The sequence below is a fragment of the Vigna radiata genome, chromosome 9 (genome assembly GCF_000741045.1).
Source record: "Vigna radiata var. radiata cultivar VC1973A chromosome 9, Vradiata_ver6, whole genome shotgun sequence".
Lineage (NCBI taxonomy): Eukaryota > Viridiplantae > Streptophyta > Magnoliopsida > Fabales > Fabaceae > Vigna > Vigna radiata.
In genome coordinates this window covers 12,421,628-12,440,073 of record NC_028359.1, presented here as the reverse complement: position 1 = coordinate 12,440,073, position 18,446 = coordinate 12,421,628, and the positions used below count along the sequence as shown (strand labels likewise).

The following is an 18,446-nucleotide window of genomic DNA, read 5'->3' as shown; positions in this document are numbered from 1 at the left end:
TATTTTAAATGTATTTAGTAATAAAACTTTTATTTATTACAAGATTTTAATACATGTTCGACATAAATTATTGTTCAATATTATAACAATAATATTTAATTAGAAGGCTTTTAATTATTGGAACGCTTTTAATTATTTTATTTTATTTAAACGCACCAAATGAAGTTAATTTAAAAATAATTTAGTTGAACTAAAACAAAGGTTTAAATACCTCCGTAATTGAGACAAAGAAGTAATACTTTCATTTTCATTCAACCATAAATATTGAAATACATGAGCTTAAATTGATGAAGTAGTTTGTGGTTTAGACTGAAATTGGATCTATAACATTATACAGGGACATTCATTAATATAAACTTCAACTATTAAATCATCATCTTGATGATTGTCAACCTCAAACACGAGAACATCTTCCTCCTTCAAGCCATATTCGATGCAAAATTGCTACATGCCAAAAGTGCTGTGGAGAATGATATTATTTCAAAACATTAATTCAAATGACACTTAAAGTGATTGTTATGAAAGGAACAAAAGTGGTATTTACCAACTTTGCATTTAGATTCTTAAAACACCGTAAAATTATTGTACCAAGTATACCATTCTCTAACAGGTGAAGGTTCATTTCTTAGCAAAAGAAGATGGAATATAAGCTGGCTTTTCAAGGGGGCTAAACTCTGATCATACACCAAGAAATCAGTTCAGGTCACACATATCAGATAAATTTTCTGTTTTTCTTTGACTTTAAGCAAAGATATATATTAAACCAAATCATTAGTATAACAAATTAGGTAGAAGGAAATTAACAGAATCAAATAATTGATCAGGTTAGCTCAAACCCATTTGGAAGTTATGAGACAACCCTCATCTTTGACCAAAGCCCCAATCACATGTTAATATGTCAATTTTTGAACAAAATCAAAAAAGTCAATTAGACCTACCATGTTTTTTCTATCTATTATATTAAAATATCAATAACACTCATGCCCTCAAACATCTCTCTCTTCTACCTAAGATAGCTATCATTTCCAGAAACCAAAAACACTTTCCAATTACGAGACTTCTTACAAGTTTACTTACAGCAGAGACAAACTCAAGCACATGAGAAATTTTTGCAATGAACTTAAACTGTGACAAAAGCAGTAAATTGGGATGATGCAAAAACCTCTCAACAAAAAATTCATCCAAGTCTGAATTTGCAATACACAAAAAAAAACAGGTGGAGCTCAAGAGCAAGAAAAAAAATAAAACAAAAAGTTAAAATTATTAGGCACATAAAAATGCAACTTGAGCTCACCGAGTTCACACATAATGCACCAAACTCCCTTATCCTTTCACACAGGGGACAAAACCTTAAAAAACATATTGGCTCAGCCTCACATGCATAACAAGAAATCCCAGAAGGAAAAGAAAAATAGCAAAATAAAATAAAATAAAACAAAAAAAACGAGAAAAAAAATAGGTTTTTTAACATGACATACAAAACCCAGCTGAAAAATCTCACCTTTTGCAGCCTCCAAATCCCAAAATTGGAAAAGGGTCATTCCCAACAAAAGGGTGTTGAACAAAGAAAGCAAGAAAAGAGGAAAAAGAAAGATCAAGGTATAACACTGAAACAAACGTCCTTTTAAATTGTAAGCTAAAAAAATTATCAGATATAAATCCTACGTTCAATTTGAAGAATTATTGGTAAAATTTTTTCTTTTATACTCCACTTGTCTTCTTTATTTACTTTATTTTTTTTTTGTTTTAGTTGTTGAATTAAGTTTTTTTAGTCAAAACCAAAACCATCATTGTTGCGACCATCATGCAACAGAGCCTCAAATCATAACATTCAAACAAAACCAAAACCACAAAATAAAATTGGAAAAATTCTACAGAGAAAGCAATACACATAATCATTCATCATCTACATAAGGAAAAAAGTGAAGACTCACCTGGATTAGGGTTTAGGGTTCTGCCGTCGAGCAAATGGAACTACGATTCTTGGTGGATGGAAGACGGCGGACGGGCGACCGGTGTCCGGCGACGGTAGTGCGGCAGCGGTGGTCATCGGTGGGCACGAGATGGTGAGAGACGGGTTTGTAAAATGGGTTTGCGAAATGGGTTTGTGAAATCACATTTAGACACGTGTCCCATGTCTAAATGTTGTCCAAAACTGTTGTTCATATATCATTTTCCTTTATAAAATTGTATCTAACTTGTTCTAATTATTATTTTTTTCTCTAAATTTTACTGTTAGTTAATGATTTTCGAATAATGATATAACTTTTTCTGAAAAGCAAAGAGATTATATAAAAGAAATCAAAGCAAGCCAATAATAAATCCTTTTTTTTATAGAAAGTAAAAGAAAAAAGTATATAAACGAAAACAAAGCATGCCAAGAAATACTAACAGCTTGATTTATAGATAGATAGGACATTGCATTGATCAAGAACATCATGGAGAACAAAACGATAACCCCTTTTCGTACAAAATTTCATGTAGATTTTAAATATAATTAGTAAATGAAACTTTAGTGAAATTATTTATCAATAGGTAATTTTCAAATAGCTTTTAGTTTATTTGTATTAGCTTTTCAAAAGAATATCTGTAGATGACATTATGGAAAAAACTTAAACTTTCTTATTAAGACAAATAGTTTGATACAAGAAGTGATAATTTTTTGTGATTGAAAGTTAAGGGTTATGATAAACGCAAATTAATAACTATTGTGATGACAAAAACATGTATCTAAAAACTAGATGAATATTCGCGATGTTACGATAAAAATACTATGTCCCACAAAAATGAGTAAAATAGAATTAGTGAAAAATTTATGATGATAATTTGTATCACAATGTATAGGACATAAAAGTTGTAAAACCCTATTAGTTTAGTAGAAAAATGAAAATGAAAAGTTAAGTTTAATTTTTTTTAGAATGAGTAAGATGAAGAAGTTATATACCTATTTTGGTTAGAATACTTTGATAGATACAAGCCCAAGGAAAAAACTACATAGCCTAAAATTCAAGACCCAAAAAAAACTTATTCTACTTATTTACAATCAACATTAACCTAAGAAAATAAGAGCTTGAGCTCACCTATCTCAAATGAAATCCATTCTTCTTGTATGCACCTGAACATTGCTCTTATGGTGATCCCTTAGTTAGGGATTTGTCATCATTAGCATAGTAGTAAACACCAAATGTCATAGTTGAATTAAACATGGAGCTAACTACTTTTTCTTTTGTTTGTGGTGTTTTGAGAGGAATGAAGTTGTGTTTCTTATAATTATTTATCAATTGTTTTGGGAAGGAATTATCTAAGTGAAGAGTAAATTCAATAGAGGATGAACTAACTAGGAAGTTGGGTGAATGTGAATTGCAATTTCATCAATAAAAATTAGGCATTTCAAAAGTATAAGTTAATTGAAAATGGGAATTATAGGTGAATTTAAACTTGGATTTTCACAATTAAGATATGTATTACTTGAATTAAAATAGAGAAATTCAATGTGCTACATTGTCACGGTTTGAATTTTTTATTTACATACGATGGTATCATAATTAAGTTTTATATTATGATTAAGTAATCTAATAAGAGCACTATTGGAATGAAGAGTGTTGGCATAGTTTCTTTTCGAAAGCAAAATAAAGAAGGGAGGATTTTTGGCTTTTTTTGGGAACCGAAAACTATACTTTCCAATAGTCTTCAATTAATACAATTAAAAAAGATTTAAAATAAAATATTAAAGGATAGGCTTTGGTTCAAAAACAGTGTATTCCCCTTTAATTTTAAAAATAATATAAATTTAATTAAAACATTATTCCACTATATGCTTTGAATCCTTGGACAAACGAAGCCTATGCCTTGCAATTATTTAAAATAATTTAAAACTTAAAGAGGGAATAAGTTTCGATTATGGTAGTATATCTAAAGCCTATACTTCACAATATGCTTCAATTTTGGTATTATTTGAAGCCTATTCTTCATTATAGGATTCAATTTTTAAAATTTATATTTTGACACAACCTATTTAAATTTAATTGTCAAATTTATTTATTTTATTGAGTAATTTGATTTAAAGTATATCTAATTTTTTTTTATCTAAAGTTATAAGATTGATTTTTCAAAGAGAGCAAATAACAAGAACTACATGTATTCTATCTCGTTGTTATTCCTAACCTCAAAAAAAATTTAAAATAAAATATAATTGAGTAGAAAATTGAGTAATATACGAAATGAATTTGTAGACCTAAGTTAAAATACTTAAGTATGTATGCAAGTTGGATAAATATTTTGTGATATATTTTCAGTTATAAATATATCTCAAAATTAAATAGTACCTCATTTTAAATATTTAATATATTAAATCAAATATTAAATATAGTAAGTTATGAATTTAAACTAAATATACCGAATAATATATATAGTAAATTAAAAAATAAATCTTAATAAGTAATAATAAAATCTTACTACAATATTATAATACAAGTTTTCTTGATATATTTTATCAGACTTACTATAAAATTACTACAATTAAGTAGCAGTCTATTAAGGGTGACTATTTTAATTATAATTCATTGAATTATTTTATATTTGGAATCTTATCAGTTGAATCATATTCATAACAATTCTATCTTGACGAAATGACATATTTACAGTGTTAATTCTTTTTCTTAATATTTGATAGGATAATTTGAAGAATGTAGGTGAGGTATATGGTGGAGAATTTGAAAAAGTATTTATCTCATTGGTAGAATACTTCAAATTATGCAGAAAATAAGACCATTGGTTGAACAACCTGAAACATGTTAATCTATTTGTATAACATATTTTCTACTAAAATTACATAAATCATTATTATTATTATTGGTATTGATTTGCTTCATATATTGACATTTTGGGTGTCATATTACCATTAAATTCAATTTATATTTGGTCTAATTATATTCATACAATTTTATTTTATTATTATGAAATATTTAAAATATTAATTATTTTATCTTAACTTTGTGCAGGACAATTTAAAAAATGTGGGTGAAGGGAGAAGAATTTTCAAAATCATACATATGATTAGTTAAATATAATGCATTTATATTATGAACAAAACCAAATCACTTGCAAAGTATAGGAAGAATACGTTCAATATTCATGATTACATTTTTATATTTATAATATATTATTAATCATTTTTTATTAAATACTAATAATTTAATTTTTCTTTTATTTTCCAGGATCAAAATCCCTGAAGATAATGTTGTCATCTCTCATTTTTTAAATTGTATAAAGTAGAAGGTATCATTTGACAAATATATTTTTGCAGATATAATTATATGTTTTAGTTTTTGTCATTTTGAATGTAATGAATATTATATATATATATATATATATATATATATATATATATATANTATATATATATATATATATATATATATATATATATTTTATGTTTATTTACTTTAATTGATATTTATTTTTAAACTTTTAAATGTGATTTTATCTATTTCTTACAACATGATAGTTATTTGTAGCAACTATTAGGTGTGATTATATTATCATAATTTTTAATAAAAATAATAATAAATATTAATTAATTATCACATAAAATTTGACAAAATAATAATAATTATCATCAATAATGTTCACAACTAATTTACTTTTAGTGTCTTATATATTTGTGATAACTTATTATTATTACAAAGAATATACTAATGTGATAATAAATTTGTCACTCACTTCAGCAAGGGGAAATTACGGAGGGCATATTACCGAAGGCAAAATGACCGTGGGTAAATTAATTTTACCGAAGACACCGAGGACGACTTATCGGTGGCCTAGTGCCTGTGGGTAATAGTATTTTATCGAAGGCATTACTGAGGATATGCGATCGTCGGTAAGTTCATTTCCAACAACGCCCACCTTACCCGCGGCGATATATCGAGGGCTAAGGAGCCTTCGGTAATGTGTTCGATTAATTTTTACCCAACTCAGATATTCATTCATTGCAATATCAAACACCAAACCTAATTAATGTGTGTCCCTTTCTGAAACGAAAACTCTAAACCCTTCTCCATTGCAACTTGAAGGACGTGGTTTTTGCATCAATCTTGGCTAGCAAATTGTTGGAGGAGTGCTTCGTAGTGAGCTTTGTGAGGAAGAGGTGAGTATTTGCGTTCTCATTTTCTCTCAATTCCTTGCACGAATCCCTTTCTTAATTTTTGTTTTCCCCGAATCTGACCCATGCCTGGAATTCTTTGTGGTTTAATGACGTCGTTGTGGATAAGAGGCTCCATTAGAGTTCAATCGTGGTAGGACTATAGGGTTTGGTGGTCGGTGAAGGCTTCGTGGTTCGTCGACGTTGGCGGCAGGAGACGACAGTGCTGAGGAAGGACTCCTTGGTCCGTTCAACAAGGTGGAGATTTGGTACAACTCTAGACTTGGACGAATAAGTCATCTGGTTGTCTGCAGATCGAACAAGGTTAGATATTATTAAGGACGAAAACAGTTTTTTTGCAATGGAATTTGAATGTTGCTGATCATGTGACACTTCTTCCACTTCCACTTCCTGCCATTATGCATTCCAATGCCTCTTGTGTTTTTTGGATTTGGTTTTCATCTCTATTTGGAGTTTTTCTCTTTTTTCTTTTTGCTTCAGAAACTAAAACTTGTTTTTGTTCTTGGTTTAGAAGGCAAGGACAAGCCTTCGGTCTATATTTGAACCTTTTAGAGTCTACAAAATAGACCTTACCAAGGCATTGTATATTGTAGAGTCGGACACTTTATTAGCTAAATGTTCCTTATTTACAACAAGAATTGTGGACACCACACTGTGATGCACTCTCACATTGATGATAATACCAAATACATCTTCTTTTTCCTCTCATATATCTTGTCTTGGAGTGATAGCTGGAAGATTTCTGTAATGTCAATCTCCTCTGTCTTGAACATGAACATTACTAGCCATTAGAAAGCGTTGGGGAGGAAAAAAAATCTAATGGGTCTATTTCAAATCATGAGGATAAATTTTATATATATATATATATATATATATATATATATATATATATATATTAATTTAAATCCAAACATCCAAAAAATGAATTTATAAATGTTTATTATTATTCATGAGACATAGACTCATGTTTACAACATTTCTAACTAAATATTTTTACCAAACAGATTAAATTTACAAATGTTTATACTGAAAGTTCTTCATGTACAGAATATTTTTTTTACTTGAAAACTATAAGAAAAGGATACAACAAGATTCTTGACAGTATAACTAACCAGATTGCAAACTTTTAAAGATATTTTAAGGAAATGCATTCCTGAGGCAGGACAAATATTAGACCCATCATCTTCCCACCAGGCACCTACACAACTCATGCAGCCCACTAATGTGCAATCACCTAATCAACAAGAGCCTCTTATCTAGCAACAACAAGATGAAGAAGAAAATGATTCTGATGATTTTAATGGCTATTAGGATTTGATAAACTTTTAAAACTTAGCTGTTTAGTTTAATGGCTATTAGGATTTGATAAACTTTTAAAACTTATTAGTTGTTTAGTTTAAAAGCTTTATTGAGTTTTGATAAGCTTTATTAGTTGTTAACAACTACTTCTATGGTAATAGTCCATGAACTTTAAACTTAGTTGCTTAGTTTAATTAAAAACATTGGTGTTTTGACGTTTGTTAATATTATTAGCAACTAAGTTTATTGTATTAATCATATACATTTGATGTTTTGATGTTTCATATATGGATTGTATATTATGAAACAAATATTAATATTGTGTACATTGATGTATGATAATATTGATTTGACAGGTGTATTAATTGTGGTGGGAAGGTAGTGTTAAAAAAGCAATGCAACTTGCATTTTATGCAGCAAATAAATAGTGTGATTGATATATATGATGATATTGATTGGCAGGTGCACATATAGTGTTTGATATATGATGAAACAATAGTTGGATGATGTTTCCTCCTATATTGATTGCATTTTATGAAACATTGAGGTATGATGTAATTGATTGGCAAGCAAGTGTGTTGTGGTGGGAAGGAAGTGTATAAAAGAGGAGTGTAGGTTGTATTTTATTAAACAAATTTTGTGTGTTGGATGTTGATATTTTTGGCAAGTATATCATGGTAATTCGGAAGTGAAAATACAAAATTGTTATTTGCACAATATATACCATACCATACTGACGACCATACATGTCGGTAATAATCATCTTGTATCCAATTTATGGACAGAGACAGAATACATTACAGAAGGCAAAAAGCCCTCGGTAAATCCCGATGGTCACAAACCCTCTGTAATTACCGAAGGCCGAAAGCTCACGGTAATTACGGACGACCATTACGCCCTCGGTAATCGTCGTCGTAATTTACCGAAGGTTCGTAGACCCTCGGTAAAGGCCGTCTGTAATTACAAAAGGCTTCTAGCCCTCGGTAACGCCCGTCGATAAATTTACCGACGATCTCCAGTCGTCGCGAAGGTTTCCGACAAACTACTTACCGTGAGACATTTAGTCGTCGATAGACCGTTGAAAATCAGTTGTTTTTTATTACCGACGGTTTGCAGCCTTCGATAAAAAATTCAAAATTTGTTGTGACTATTGTGTTGTATTTTTTTATTTTTCTTGATTGTTCCTGATACACAAAATTACTAGTGATAATTATTTTTGTCACAATAAAATTTAGTTTTAGTAATATTTGAAATTATTGTCACAAGTATAATAGCAAAATAAGTTTTTGTGAGAATTTTGATATTGTCTGAAGGTATTATTAGAGACATTTCTACATTACTGTAATCAATTTTTCTTGTATTGAATAAATTTAATTAAATTAGGATATCCAATTTGTCTATATAAGTAATTTTAGCTATTTTGTAGTTCAAAACTATCTTGTTTTAGTTTGAAATTAGTATTAAGTAAAACAAATTAGATAATCTTAACATTATCAAATCAATTCCACACACAACATTTAAAATGTTAATATATACTCCAACATATTAGATTTAAAATCAAACACTTTAAAAGACCAACCATTAAAATCATACATAACAACTAATCTTTTCACATCTAAAAGAGGATAACAAATTTATTATATAAAACAATCAATGACCATTCCCATAGAAATTTTCTAATTTTAGATTATATATCAATTTTAGAAAGACAATAATTTTACATTTAAAACTTCTACCATCTCAATATACCATTATAGTCATTAATTTTACTATTAATCAAACCGTGTTTCACCAAAACCAATTATATTCAATTAACTCTATTATAATTTACTAGCTTCCTTTATCGTGATAGACACTCATAGACTCAAAAAGTATTCTTTATAGATTCTATCTCACACAGGTTGCTTTACTTGAAAACATAAAACTTTGATCAACAATCAGAAATCACTCTTACAATCTTAACTAAACAAAGATTAACATTAAACCCTTTAATATTGTAAGACCTGAGAAAATTATGAATAATTATAAATAATTTTGAACCTTGATTATTGCACTTTAAGAATTAATTTTCTTTTAGTGCGTTGGCGAACTCTAGGAAGAGATGGTTGAGTTATTCCTTCCAAAATGGACTCCAAAATTTTGTGTCCATGAGTGACAATTGACCGAACTCCTTGAGTCGGATTAGGATGAAAGTGTAGAGTGAATTAAGTCATGTGGTCCAGAAAGACATGTTTTGAGTTTTTTTTAATCTAAAATGATGATAAAACTTTATACAACTTGATTTTCATTTATAAGATACTTTTTAATATTAATTTCAGTTGAACATTTGATTTAAAAACATTTTTTTTTCATAATGATAATATTCATTGTAATTCATATTATTGAATCATATCGAAATCAATAATTTGTATGAGTAATAAGATATCAAAAACTTATTTTAGATCATCAAGTACTATAAATGTTTCAACATTAAAGTCGTTCGATACTTGAATTGTATAATAACTTAAGTTGCTTAGGATTGTGTAAGACCTTGATCTTACACTTAAATAGGCAAATGACTTAAGCTCTCTTAAATAATATAATTCTTTGTTGTGTAATGTCTTAGACATCTAACACCTTAATTATTTAACAGTAACTTAGATTCTCTGTAAACTTGGATCCTCTAGAGCATTCTACTACTAATTTCTACTGTTAGACTCGTGTGAACGTTGACTTGCTTTTAGTGTTTCAATTTGATAATACCGTACATGATACTTGATAAAGTTAACGTTAATGTGTACGTGCCACGTGATACTTGATGTTGTATATGAGTATAATACGTGATAATATAGTAGACTGGATCAATGTGAAAGTTTTTCTTTTCTCACCTTTTTAGGATTTATTTAATTATAGTATGTCACTTTCAATTTATTCTTTAAACTAAGTACAATAAACGATTTTTTAATTAAATAACACGTTGAATATGAGAAGAAACATTATTATATATCCTCCCTTATTTCTTATTGCTTATATTTTGTAGTATTATTCATTTTATACCAAGTTCCCAATTTAAAATTTAAATATACACAATATTAAATATAAATGTTAAAATATGATTTTAAATATCATAAAAACTTCAAAATGAATTTTGAATATCATATAAATATCTTAATTTAGTCATAATATTTTATTTGAAACTTAAAAAATTTTGTTTGTGTTGTCTTATATTTACTTAATAACTATCTTTATTTATAACTTACTTTGTCTTAAAGACAATATAATATTTTATAAGGACAACAAATATTATTATTTCTTTCATACTTATATGTTTATTATGTCAAAAATATAATATAAAGAAAAACATCGTACACTTAATTTTAAAGTTTGAGACTAGTTCTCAATATACACTGTGACTTGCTTATAAAGGATAAAACAAAAGTATGAAAATATAGTTAATTGGTCTGTTTAGACATAATTTGTTATTTTTATGTGGAAAGATTACAAATGAGGAGAAAAGATTAAAAATGTCTTGTAACAATGTTTTTATGATATTTCTTTTTTTAAGAATTTCATTGACAGCTCATACTTTCAGAAAGAAAATGACTCTTTTACTCTTAAAAGATAAAATCAGAGACATCAGCTTACAAAATTTCGAACTTCTGATGATTCTGTCGTAAGATACACGTTGAACTTATTATAGGGTTTTGGTTTTGGTGAAACAGTATAAAGTCGGCACTGTGAATGCCACACGTCTTCCCACGGAAAAGCAAGCAACTTAATGGAACGTGATGATGAAGCAAAAGCAATGCAACGAGAATAATTCCAAAACTTTCTGTAACATGCTCTTAACATTTATATTTTTTTTCTCATTAAATGACAAAGTTATTTATCCCATAGCTATTGGTAAGTGGAAGTGGACCATGACCTTAGAGTGGAATAGAATAATACATATAATAATGGTTGATTTGAGCACTTATAAAAGAATAAGGAGTAGTATTTTTTTTTAAAAGATCATACTAAATTATTTTATTATTATTTTTATAATGGAGCTAAGAATTATTATTTCTCCAAATTTTTATAAACTTTTTGTCTTTTTTTTTTATTTTTTTACTTTTTTTTTATTTGTTTGAAGAGTATGTCATGAGATTATTAGTGTCGATGTCTATAATCCTACATCATCATAATTTGAGCAAATAAAATTTATCTTTTTATCTTCTTTTTAGTTTTGTTAGTAAATTTATTAAATATGAGGGTGTAGGATTTTCATGTGATGCTTGTAAATCATCTTTGATATCATTGTAGTTATAGTGAAAAATTTAAAAACTTTTTTATGTCATCTAAAATTAATTAAAAATCATGAAAATAATAAACAATGTCAATACAACTCGAAATATCATACTAAAACTCCTCAATATAATTTATTTAAAAGAAATAACATTTGCAAGCCTAAAAAATAATTCTCTATTCACCTTTCGATTTATACAACATCAACATTATCCTCTATAACACCATTTGCTTTCTATAAATACGATTATCATAGCTAAAAATCATTACCATAAATGCAAGAGTGAGCTAACAACATCAACATCAAAAAACACATAATTATACAATTATTACAATCAATTATCTAGTAATGTATAAACTCATAACATCAATCCATTTCGCAACAAAAAAAACACGTTGTTAACCCAAACTCTTATCCAGATAAACCATGTCACCACCACCAACCACTATTGCTACATGTCGTCTTCCAATACTTCAACACACATGACTAGTTCATCGAAACCAATCCTATGCACTAATGTAAGACTTTCCCGTTCACCAAAATGGGCCCCGCACACCAACACAGATCTTGCTTGTTCACCAAAGCAAGACCCTCATTCCAACGTGGGACTTGCCTATTCACTAAAACAAAGCATGTGATGATGAAGTCGAAGCTTGTGAGGAGGTGTTGTTTTGGGTTATGATTGGAGTTCATAATTTAGGCTCATGGTTCTTCTGTGATGAAGAAGATGATGTAGCGTTTTAATCTTTCGTCCATCCTTTTTCCATCTATTGCACCTTTCCATCTCATGTACTCCCTTCAACAAGGTCACTGAATTTGCTCTAGTTTCACACTGTTGGTTGTCTATTACCTTTTATTTTATTAGCTCTCTAGCATCTTCTAGTGATCTATCTAAGAAGGATCCTCCACTTGCAACATCTGCTCATGACCTATCTGTCGGACTTAAGCCTTCATAGAAGTGTAGAATTAGCCTATGTTCTTTTATTTGATGTTGAGGGCAAGAAATGCAGAGTTTGTTGAATCTTTCCCAGTACTCAGTAAGAGTTTCTATATCTCTTTGGTTTATATCTTGTATCTCTCTACAAGATACTCGAGACATAGGAAAATATTTTTCAAGAAAAAGTGTTTCTATAGTTTCCCAGTTGGTAATCTGTGCAGAGAGATAGTACCACTAATCTTGAGTTGCTCCTTATAGAGTAAAATAAAAGTTCTCATTTTTAGGTTTTTTATCGTGATCCTCGGAAATCTAAAATTTTCACACAATATGTGGAACTGTCTCAAGTGTTTGTGTAGATTCTCCTTTGATAACCCACTGAATTTTGGTTGGGTATTTAATATGTCAGATCTTAGTTCTCACTCCTCATTAGGATATTCAATATTACTAGGGATGACTATATTGTTGGAGGTGGTTAATTATCTTATAGTTCTTTAAGTCATTTCGTTTGGTTAAGATTAGGTAAATGATTAGAGGATATATTTATATTTGAAGATAATGGAGGTGGTAAGGCTTCTGTGGTAGCTTCAAATGTGGAAGATGTTCCTTTAGTAGAATACCTGAATTACAATCTTTTTTGCAACTTACATAAATTTCGTTCAACTTCCGGGCTAATTTGATAAAATTCTCGTGGGCTGGCTCGAGTCATGCACTACGCAGTCTGCTTCAAGTTACTTCTCTGTTCTTGACTTTTTTCCTCTTTATAAGTAAGACTTTGTTCGAATCCACTCCTAGGACAGAGAGGTGCGTCATGGTGGACAACTTAAGTACCAAAGTATTTTTAAACTAATCTCAAATATTTCTCAAGAGAAATTCTTAATTAAAACAAAAATAAAGACTTTGCTAGCAATTTAAAAATAAAAAAGACTACAAAAATCTCAAACTAAATTAAATGTATATGCATTAAAAGAAAATAAAAAAAAACAAATAAAAGTAAAAAATATTAAAAATACTAACCGTATTCTTTGACAACAGTGTCAAATTTAATAAGTTGTCATTGAAGCTATCAAATTAATATTACTCTACAAGGAAACTTCAATATTGTCAAATTAGTAGTCAACAAAATAGATAGGGTTAAAGTGGCCCCGGGTCGTTTCTTGACGAATATGGAATTGATTTTCAAATACTTGACTTTTATGAAGACTCTCAAAGGTTAGTAAAATGCAATGCAATCCTTAAAAATAAAGTGAAAATCTATGCTATTGAAATTAATATCGAAGAATGTTGTGAGTTTGATGGAAGAACAAATGAGAAATTTAGAAACAATTATAATAAAGTAGGCTAATTCCACTGTTTTTACAAAATAGATTCATCATCGGTTATCCACATATTAATATTCAATTGATCAATATTTGAGTTTCAAATTAATTAAAATACATTCTTAATTAATTTAAGGACAATCTTACACTTAACCAAAATGGATTTTCAATAAAAAAACAAGTCATTTCTAGATTATTCACAATAAATTTAACCAAAGTACATTTTCAATTAAATCTTATTATCTTTAATCTTGACTATTCTTAAATTTCCAATCCAAATTAAAAGTTAATTTATCAAAATAAATTCTCAAATAAAATTAATTTATAAAAAACAGTTTACAAATTACAATTGCTATCTCTACAACTTATTTTACAAAATTTTCTTTTATAAAATTATAAGAAAATATTCACATCTAGACTCATATTTTACATTATTTTTTACTCTCTTGTTATAAAAATAATGTATATAGCGTTACCTTAAAATTATTTAAAACCTATGATTCTACCGGTCCCCAACATTAAATACATGATCCACGAATCTACTCTCCTAAGTTGAAACTCCAAAAAAAAGTTGAAACCAAACACATTTGAATTGCGCAAGTTGAGAACGAAAAAAGGTGCACCTTCCACCACAGTGACGGCAAGAGTAATGAATTTCTCTGGGTCCCCCTAATCCCTACGGTCCTTGGGCGGTGGGAGTGTCACCATAGTGCACAGTTTCATCATGCACTCTTTTCGATTTTCCTTACAACTCACCACAACATTAACACACCGTACTCTATGTCCCCAATCTCACGCTACAAATACCCCTCTTCACACTCCGCCATTTGTGACCATTCCATTGCATTGACCTGAACCCCATTTTCTAAAGGGCCTGAAAGAAACGCTCTGACATTGGAAGAAGATGGAGGGAAAAGAAGAGGATGTGAGAGTTGGAGCAAACAGATATGGCGAGAGGCAACCGATAGGAACTTCTGCGCAGGTGCAAGATGCCAAAGACTACAGAGAACCACCCTCTGCGCCTCTCTTTGAGCCTGGAGAGTTGTCATCGTGGTCTTTCTATAGGGCTGGCATAGCAGAGTTTGTGGCCACCTTCTTGTTCCTTTACATTACAGTCTTAACTGTCATGGGTGTGGCCAAATCAGACTCTAAGTGCTCCACTGTAGGGATCCAAGGCATTGCTTGGGCTTTTGGGGGAATGATCTTTGCTCTTGTTTACTGCACTGCTGGTATCTCAGGTGAAATCAAATACACAATCATTTATTTTCTTTCATTTTTATAACTATTTGATGTTTATGGCTTGTGTGAATTTGGTAATGCAGGGGGTCATATTAACCCAGCAGTGACATTTGGGCTGTTCTTGGCACGCAAACTGTCTCTGACAAGAGCAATATTTTACATAATTATGCAGTGCCTGGGAGCTATCTGTGGGGCAGGTGTGGTTAAGGGTTTTCAACCAAACCTGTACGAGAGACTTGGTGGTGGTGCCAATTCAGTGGGTACAGGTTATACAAGAAAAGCTGGTCTGGGAGCAGAGATTGTGGGTACATTTGTGCTTGTTTACACTGTCTTCTCTGCAACTGACGCAAAGAGAAATGCTAGAGACTCCCATGTTCCAGTAAGCAAAACTTTTCCCTTATTTGCAGCTTCTTAGTTCTTGTTTTTTGATCAGGAATCTGATAAAAGAAATATGAATGGATTAGATATTGGCACCATTGCCTATTGGTTTTGCTGTCTTTTTGGTGCACTTGGCTACAATTCCTGTTACAGGGACTGGTATCAACCCTGCCAGAAGTCTTGGTGCAGCCCTTGTATACAACAAGGACTCAATTTGGGATGAACATGTGAGTTTTTCCTTTCATCAATTATTTGTTTCTAAAGTTGCACAATATTTACAAAATTTTTTGACAATTTTTTTTACAACGGTTATTATTTTATTGATCTATTTGAATTTATATTTAAAATGGATCAATGTCAAAAAGTTGTAAAAAATGTTGTTAAAAGAAGCTTTTCTTTAAAGTTATGTATTTAAAAAATAATTTAAATTTTCGAAATTGTACCGCTGTGGTGCAGTGGATTTTTTGGCTTGGGCCTTTCATTGGAGCAGCACTTGCAGCTTTGTACCATCAGGTAGTGATCAGGGCGATCCCCTTCTCGTCCAAGTGATGCAACACTGAGGGTAAATTGAAGCAATGCTTCAAAAATAAAAGTAGTAATTCCCATGTAAAACATGTTCCTATCGCTTCTGCTAATGATTTATTACTACTATTGTTAATGTATGTTTTATTTATCTCTTCAAATCTCCTGTATTCGGATACGCTAAAGAACTTGTTGAAACAGTGGTAACCATGGTTCATTTCTCTCTATTTTTAAGAGCATATATGATCATTTATATATACACACGTTCAAAATAGTAAGTCTCGCGTATAATAGGACAGACATAGGAGGCTAAATATATTTAGATCTTGATACTAGGCACGGCACTCATTTACAGATTTACAGAAAAAAATCCTACATTATTTCATTTTGTTTGACAAAATTCACTATCCTATTAAATAATAAAGTAGATATTAATTATTTTTAGGTGTACTATTCGATAGTTACGTTATGATGTTGAATAATCAGCCCTCTTTAAACTTTTTTGTGACAAATTAGGAGGTTAAGTCTGATTTTTTGGACAGTTGAGTTAGTGTGTTGAAATTCTCACATCCACTAGAGATAAAATCAATTTATAATAAATAAGATAAAATCAATTTATCAATTTATAATAAACAACTGAGATGTAAAAATTATTGTGAAAATGAATTAATCTAAAATCCACTTTTCAATATTATGCATCTAACAAAATCACATTTTGAATAAGAATAATTTTTTAATATTCAAATGAACTATATAAATTGTAAAGTCTAGTAATGAAAATATCAACTAAACTCTAAGGTGTGGGCCTGCTATTGGCAGCCCGTTCTTTGCTACTCATATTCTCTAAGGTGTGGATATTAATTTATTTTTATCATGACGAAAATATTTCATAAATGGAACTTTGTTTTGTGTGGATGAAATATATGTAGCAAGTAACACAAAGTCGAATAAATTTTTGTACTGGAGCAAGTAACAAAACAGAACATTTTATTACCTAAAAATTTATTGGGTTAATATGAGGTGAATTAGTTTCATCTTTGAAGTGGGTACGAACTATGCGTTATAACTAGAGGAGAAGTTCACTTACAAGGACTCTCATAAGTAAAATGTATTTTCTGGGTATGAAAATAAAAATAAGGATTGAATTCGATTACTTTTTATTGGAAGTATTTATAGACATTTGTCGGCATGTTAGTATAACAACAAATAAATAATCTCAATATATATCAAAGAATTTAACAAATTTAATTAGTAGATTCAATTTATTATAACCTAGATTGTTTATTTTATAATAAATATCACATTTTCCTGATTTTAGGGATGATAATATTTTATACAGATCTCATATTTGAATCTCAAAGTTTATTAAGGTGTTTTGGATCTGACAACAATAGAAAAATTTGGGTCAAGAGGTATGTACATGAGTCCACCTTGTTAGAAAGTTAATAACTTTTGCAGGTGGATTAAGTTATTAAATGAACAATTTTATATGTTAATTTTAATTATTTGTACTCGGTTTTATATGTTATTTTTAACTTTTGGACGACTTGCATATTGCTTTTTAGCTCATATAGAGGTTGTACTCAGACACTTATATCATCATGCTTTTGCATGTTTAATTTATACTTGAATTTTTTCAAGTAAGCTCATAATCGCACACTTTTAAGGTACTTGTGTTTTCCAAGTGGGTCCTTAGTCAAACACTTAAAGATACTTGGAGTATTTTCCAAGTAAGTCCATGGTTGGACACCAATGCTTGAATTTAAAAAATAGTCATATATTCATATATTAATCTTAGATTTACTAAGTAATCACATATTAAAAACTAGGTTCGAATTTACCAAATAGTTGCATGTTTGGACGTTGGACTCATATTTACCTGATAATTGCATATTCAAACACTACACTCATATTTACCGAGTAGTTTCAAGTTCGAGTGTTAAACTTGTAAAACGATGAATATTTCTTATGCTTATATTTTTTATATGTTTTTCTTGTAGAAAAAATTAAGAATTATGTGTTTCAATAATTACTCCAATAAAGTTAATACTTAACAGGTATAAAGGTAGTTTAGATGAAAGACTTGAATTAGAATTAAATGAATGAAACTCAAGTATTTCTGTTAAAATGGGTTGTAACCCGCAAGTCAATTTGATTCACCATGGGTTTGAGTCGGGTTAGGTTGGAAAAAATGTAATTAATTTTTTTATAGAGGTTAGTTTTCAACCTGACTTAAATTGGTTCACCTGAATTGAACCCGTGGTGAGCTGGATTGACTCACCAACCCACCTAATTTAATTTAATTATTTATTATTTTGTGTTTCAATATTA

The 18,446-nt window shown here is 29.6% G+C and overlaps 1 protein-coding gene across 1 annotated transcript; it reads left to right on the top strand.

Annotated features, from left to right (window-relative positions):
- Nucleotides 1-14,617: 14,617 nt before the first annotated feature.
- Nucleotides 14,618-16,342, top strand: LOC106774052 (probable aquaporin PIP1-4). The gene is made up of 4 exons (XM_014660863.2): nt 14,618-15,214; nt 15,299-15,594; nt 15,680-15,820; nt 16,050-16,342. The coding sequence occupies exons 1-4, from the start codon at nt 14,881-14,883 to the stop codon at nt 16,140-16,142; spliced, it is 864 nt and encodes a 287-aa protein (XP_014516349.1). The 5' UTR covers nt 14,618-14,880; the 3' UTR covers nt 16,143-16,342.
- The last annotated feature ends 2,104 nt before the right edge of the window (nt 16,343-18,446 follow it).

Coding starts and splice junctions, on each gene's coding strand:
- LOC106774052 (XM_014660863.2), top strand. CDS start 14,881: ATGGAGGGAAAAGAAGAGGATGTGAGAGTTGGAGCAAACAGATATGGC. Junction 15,595..15,679: donor CTAGAGACTCCCATGTTCCA/GTAAGCAAAACT, acceptor TGAATGGATTAG/ATATTGGCACCATTGCCTAT. Junction 15,821..16,049: donor ACTCAATTTGGGATGAACAT/GTGAGTTTTTCC, acceptor GCTGTGGTGCAG/TGGATTTTTTGGCTTGGGCC.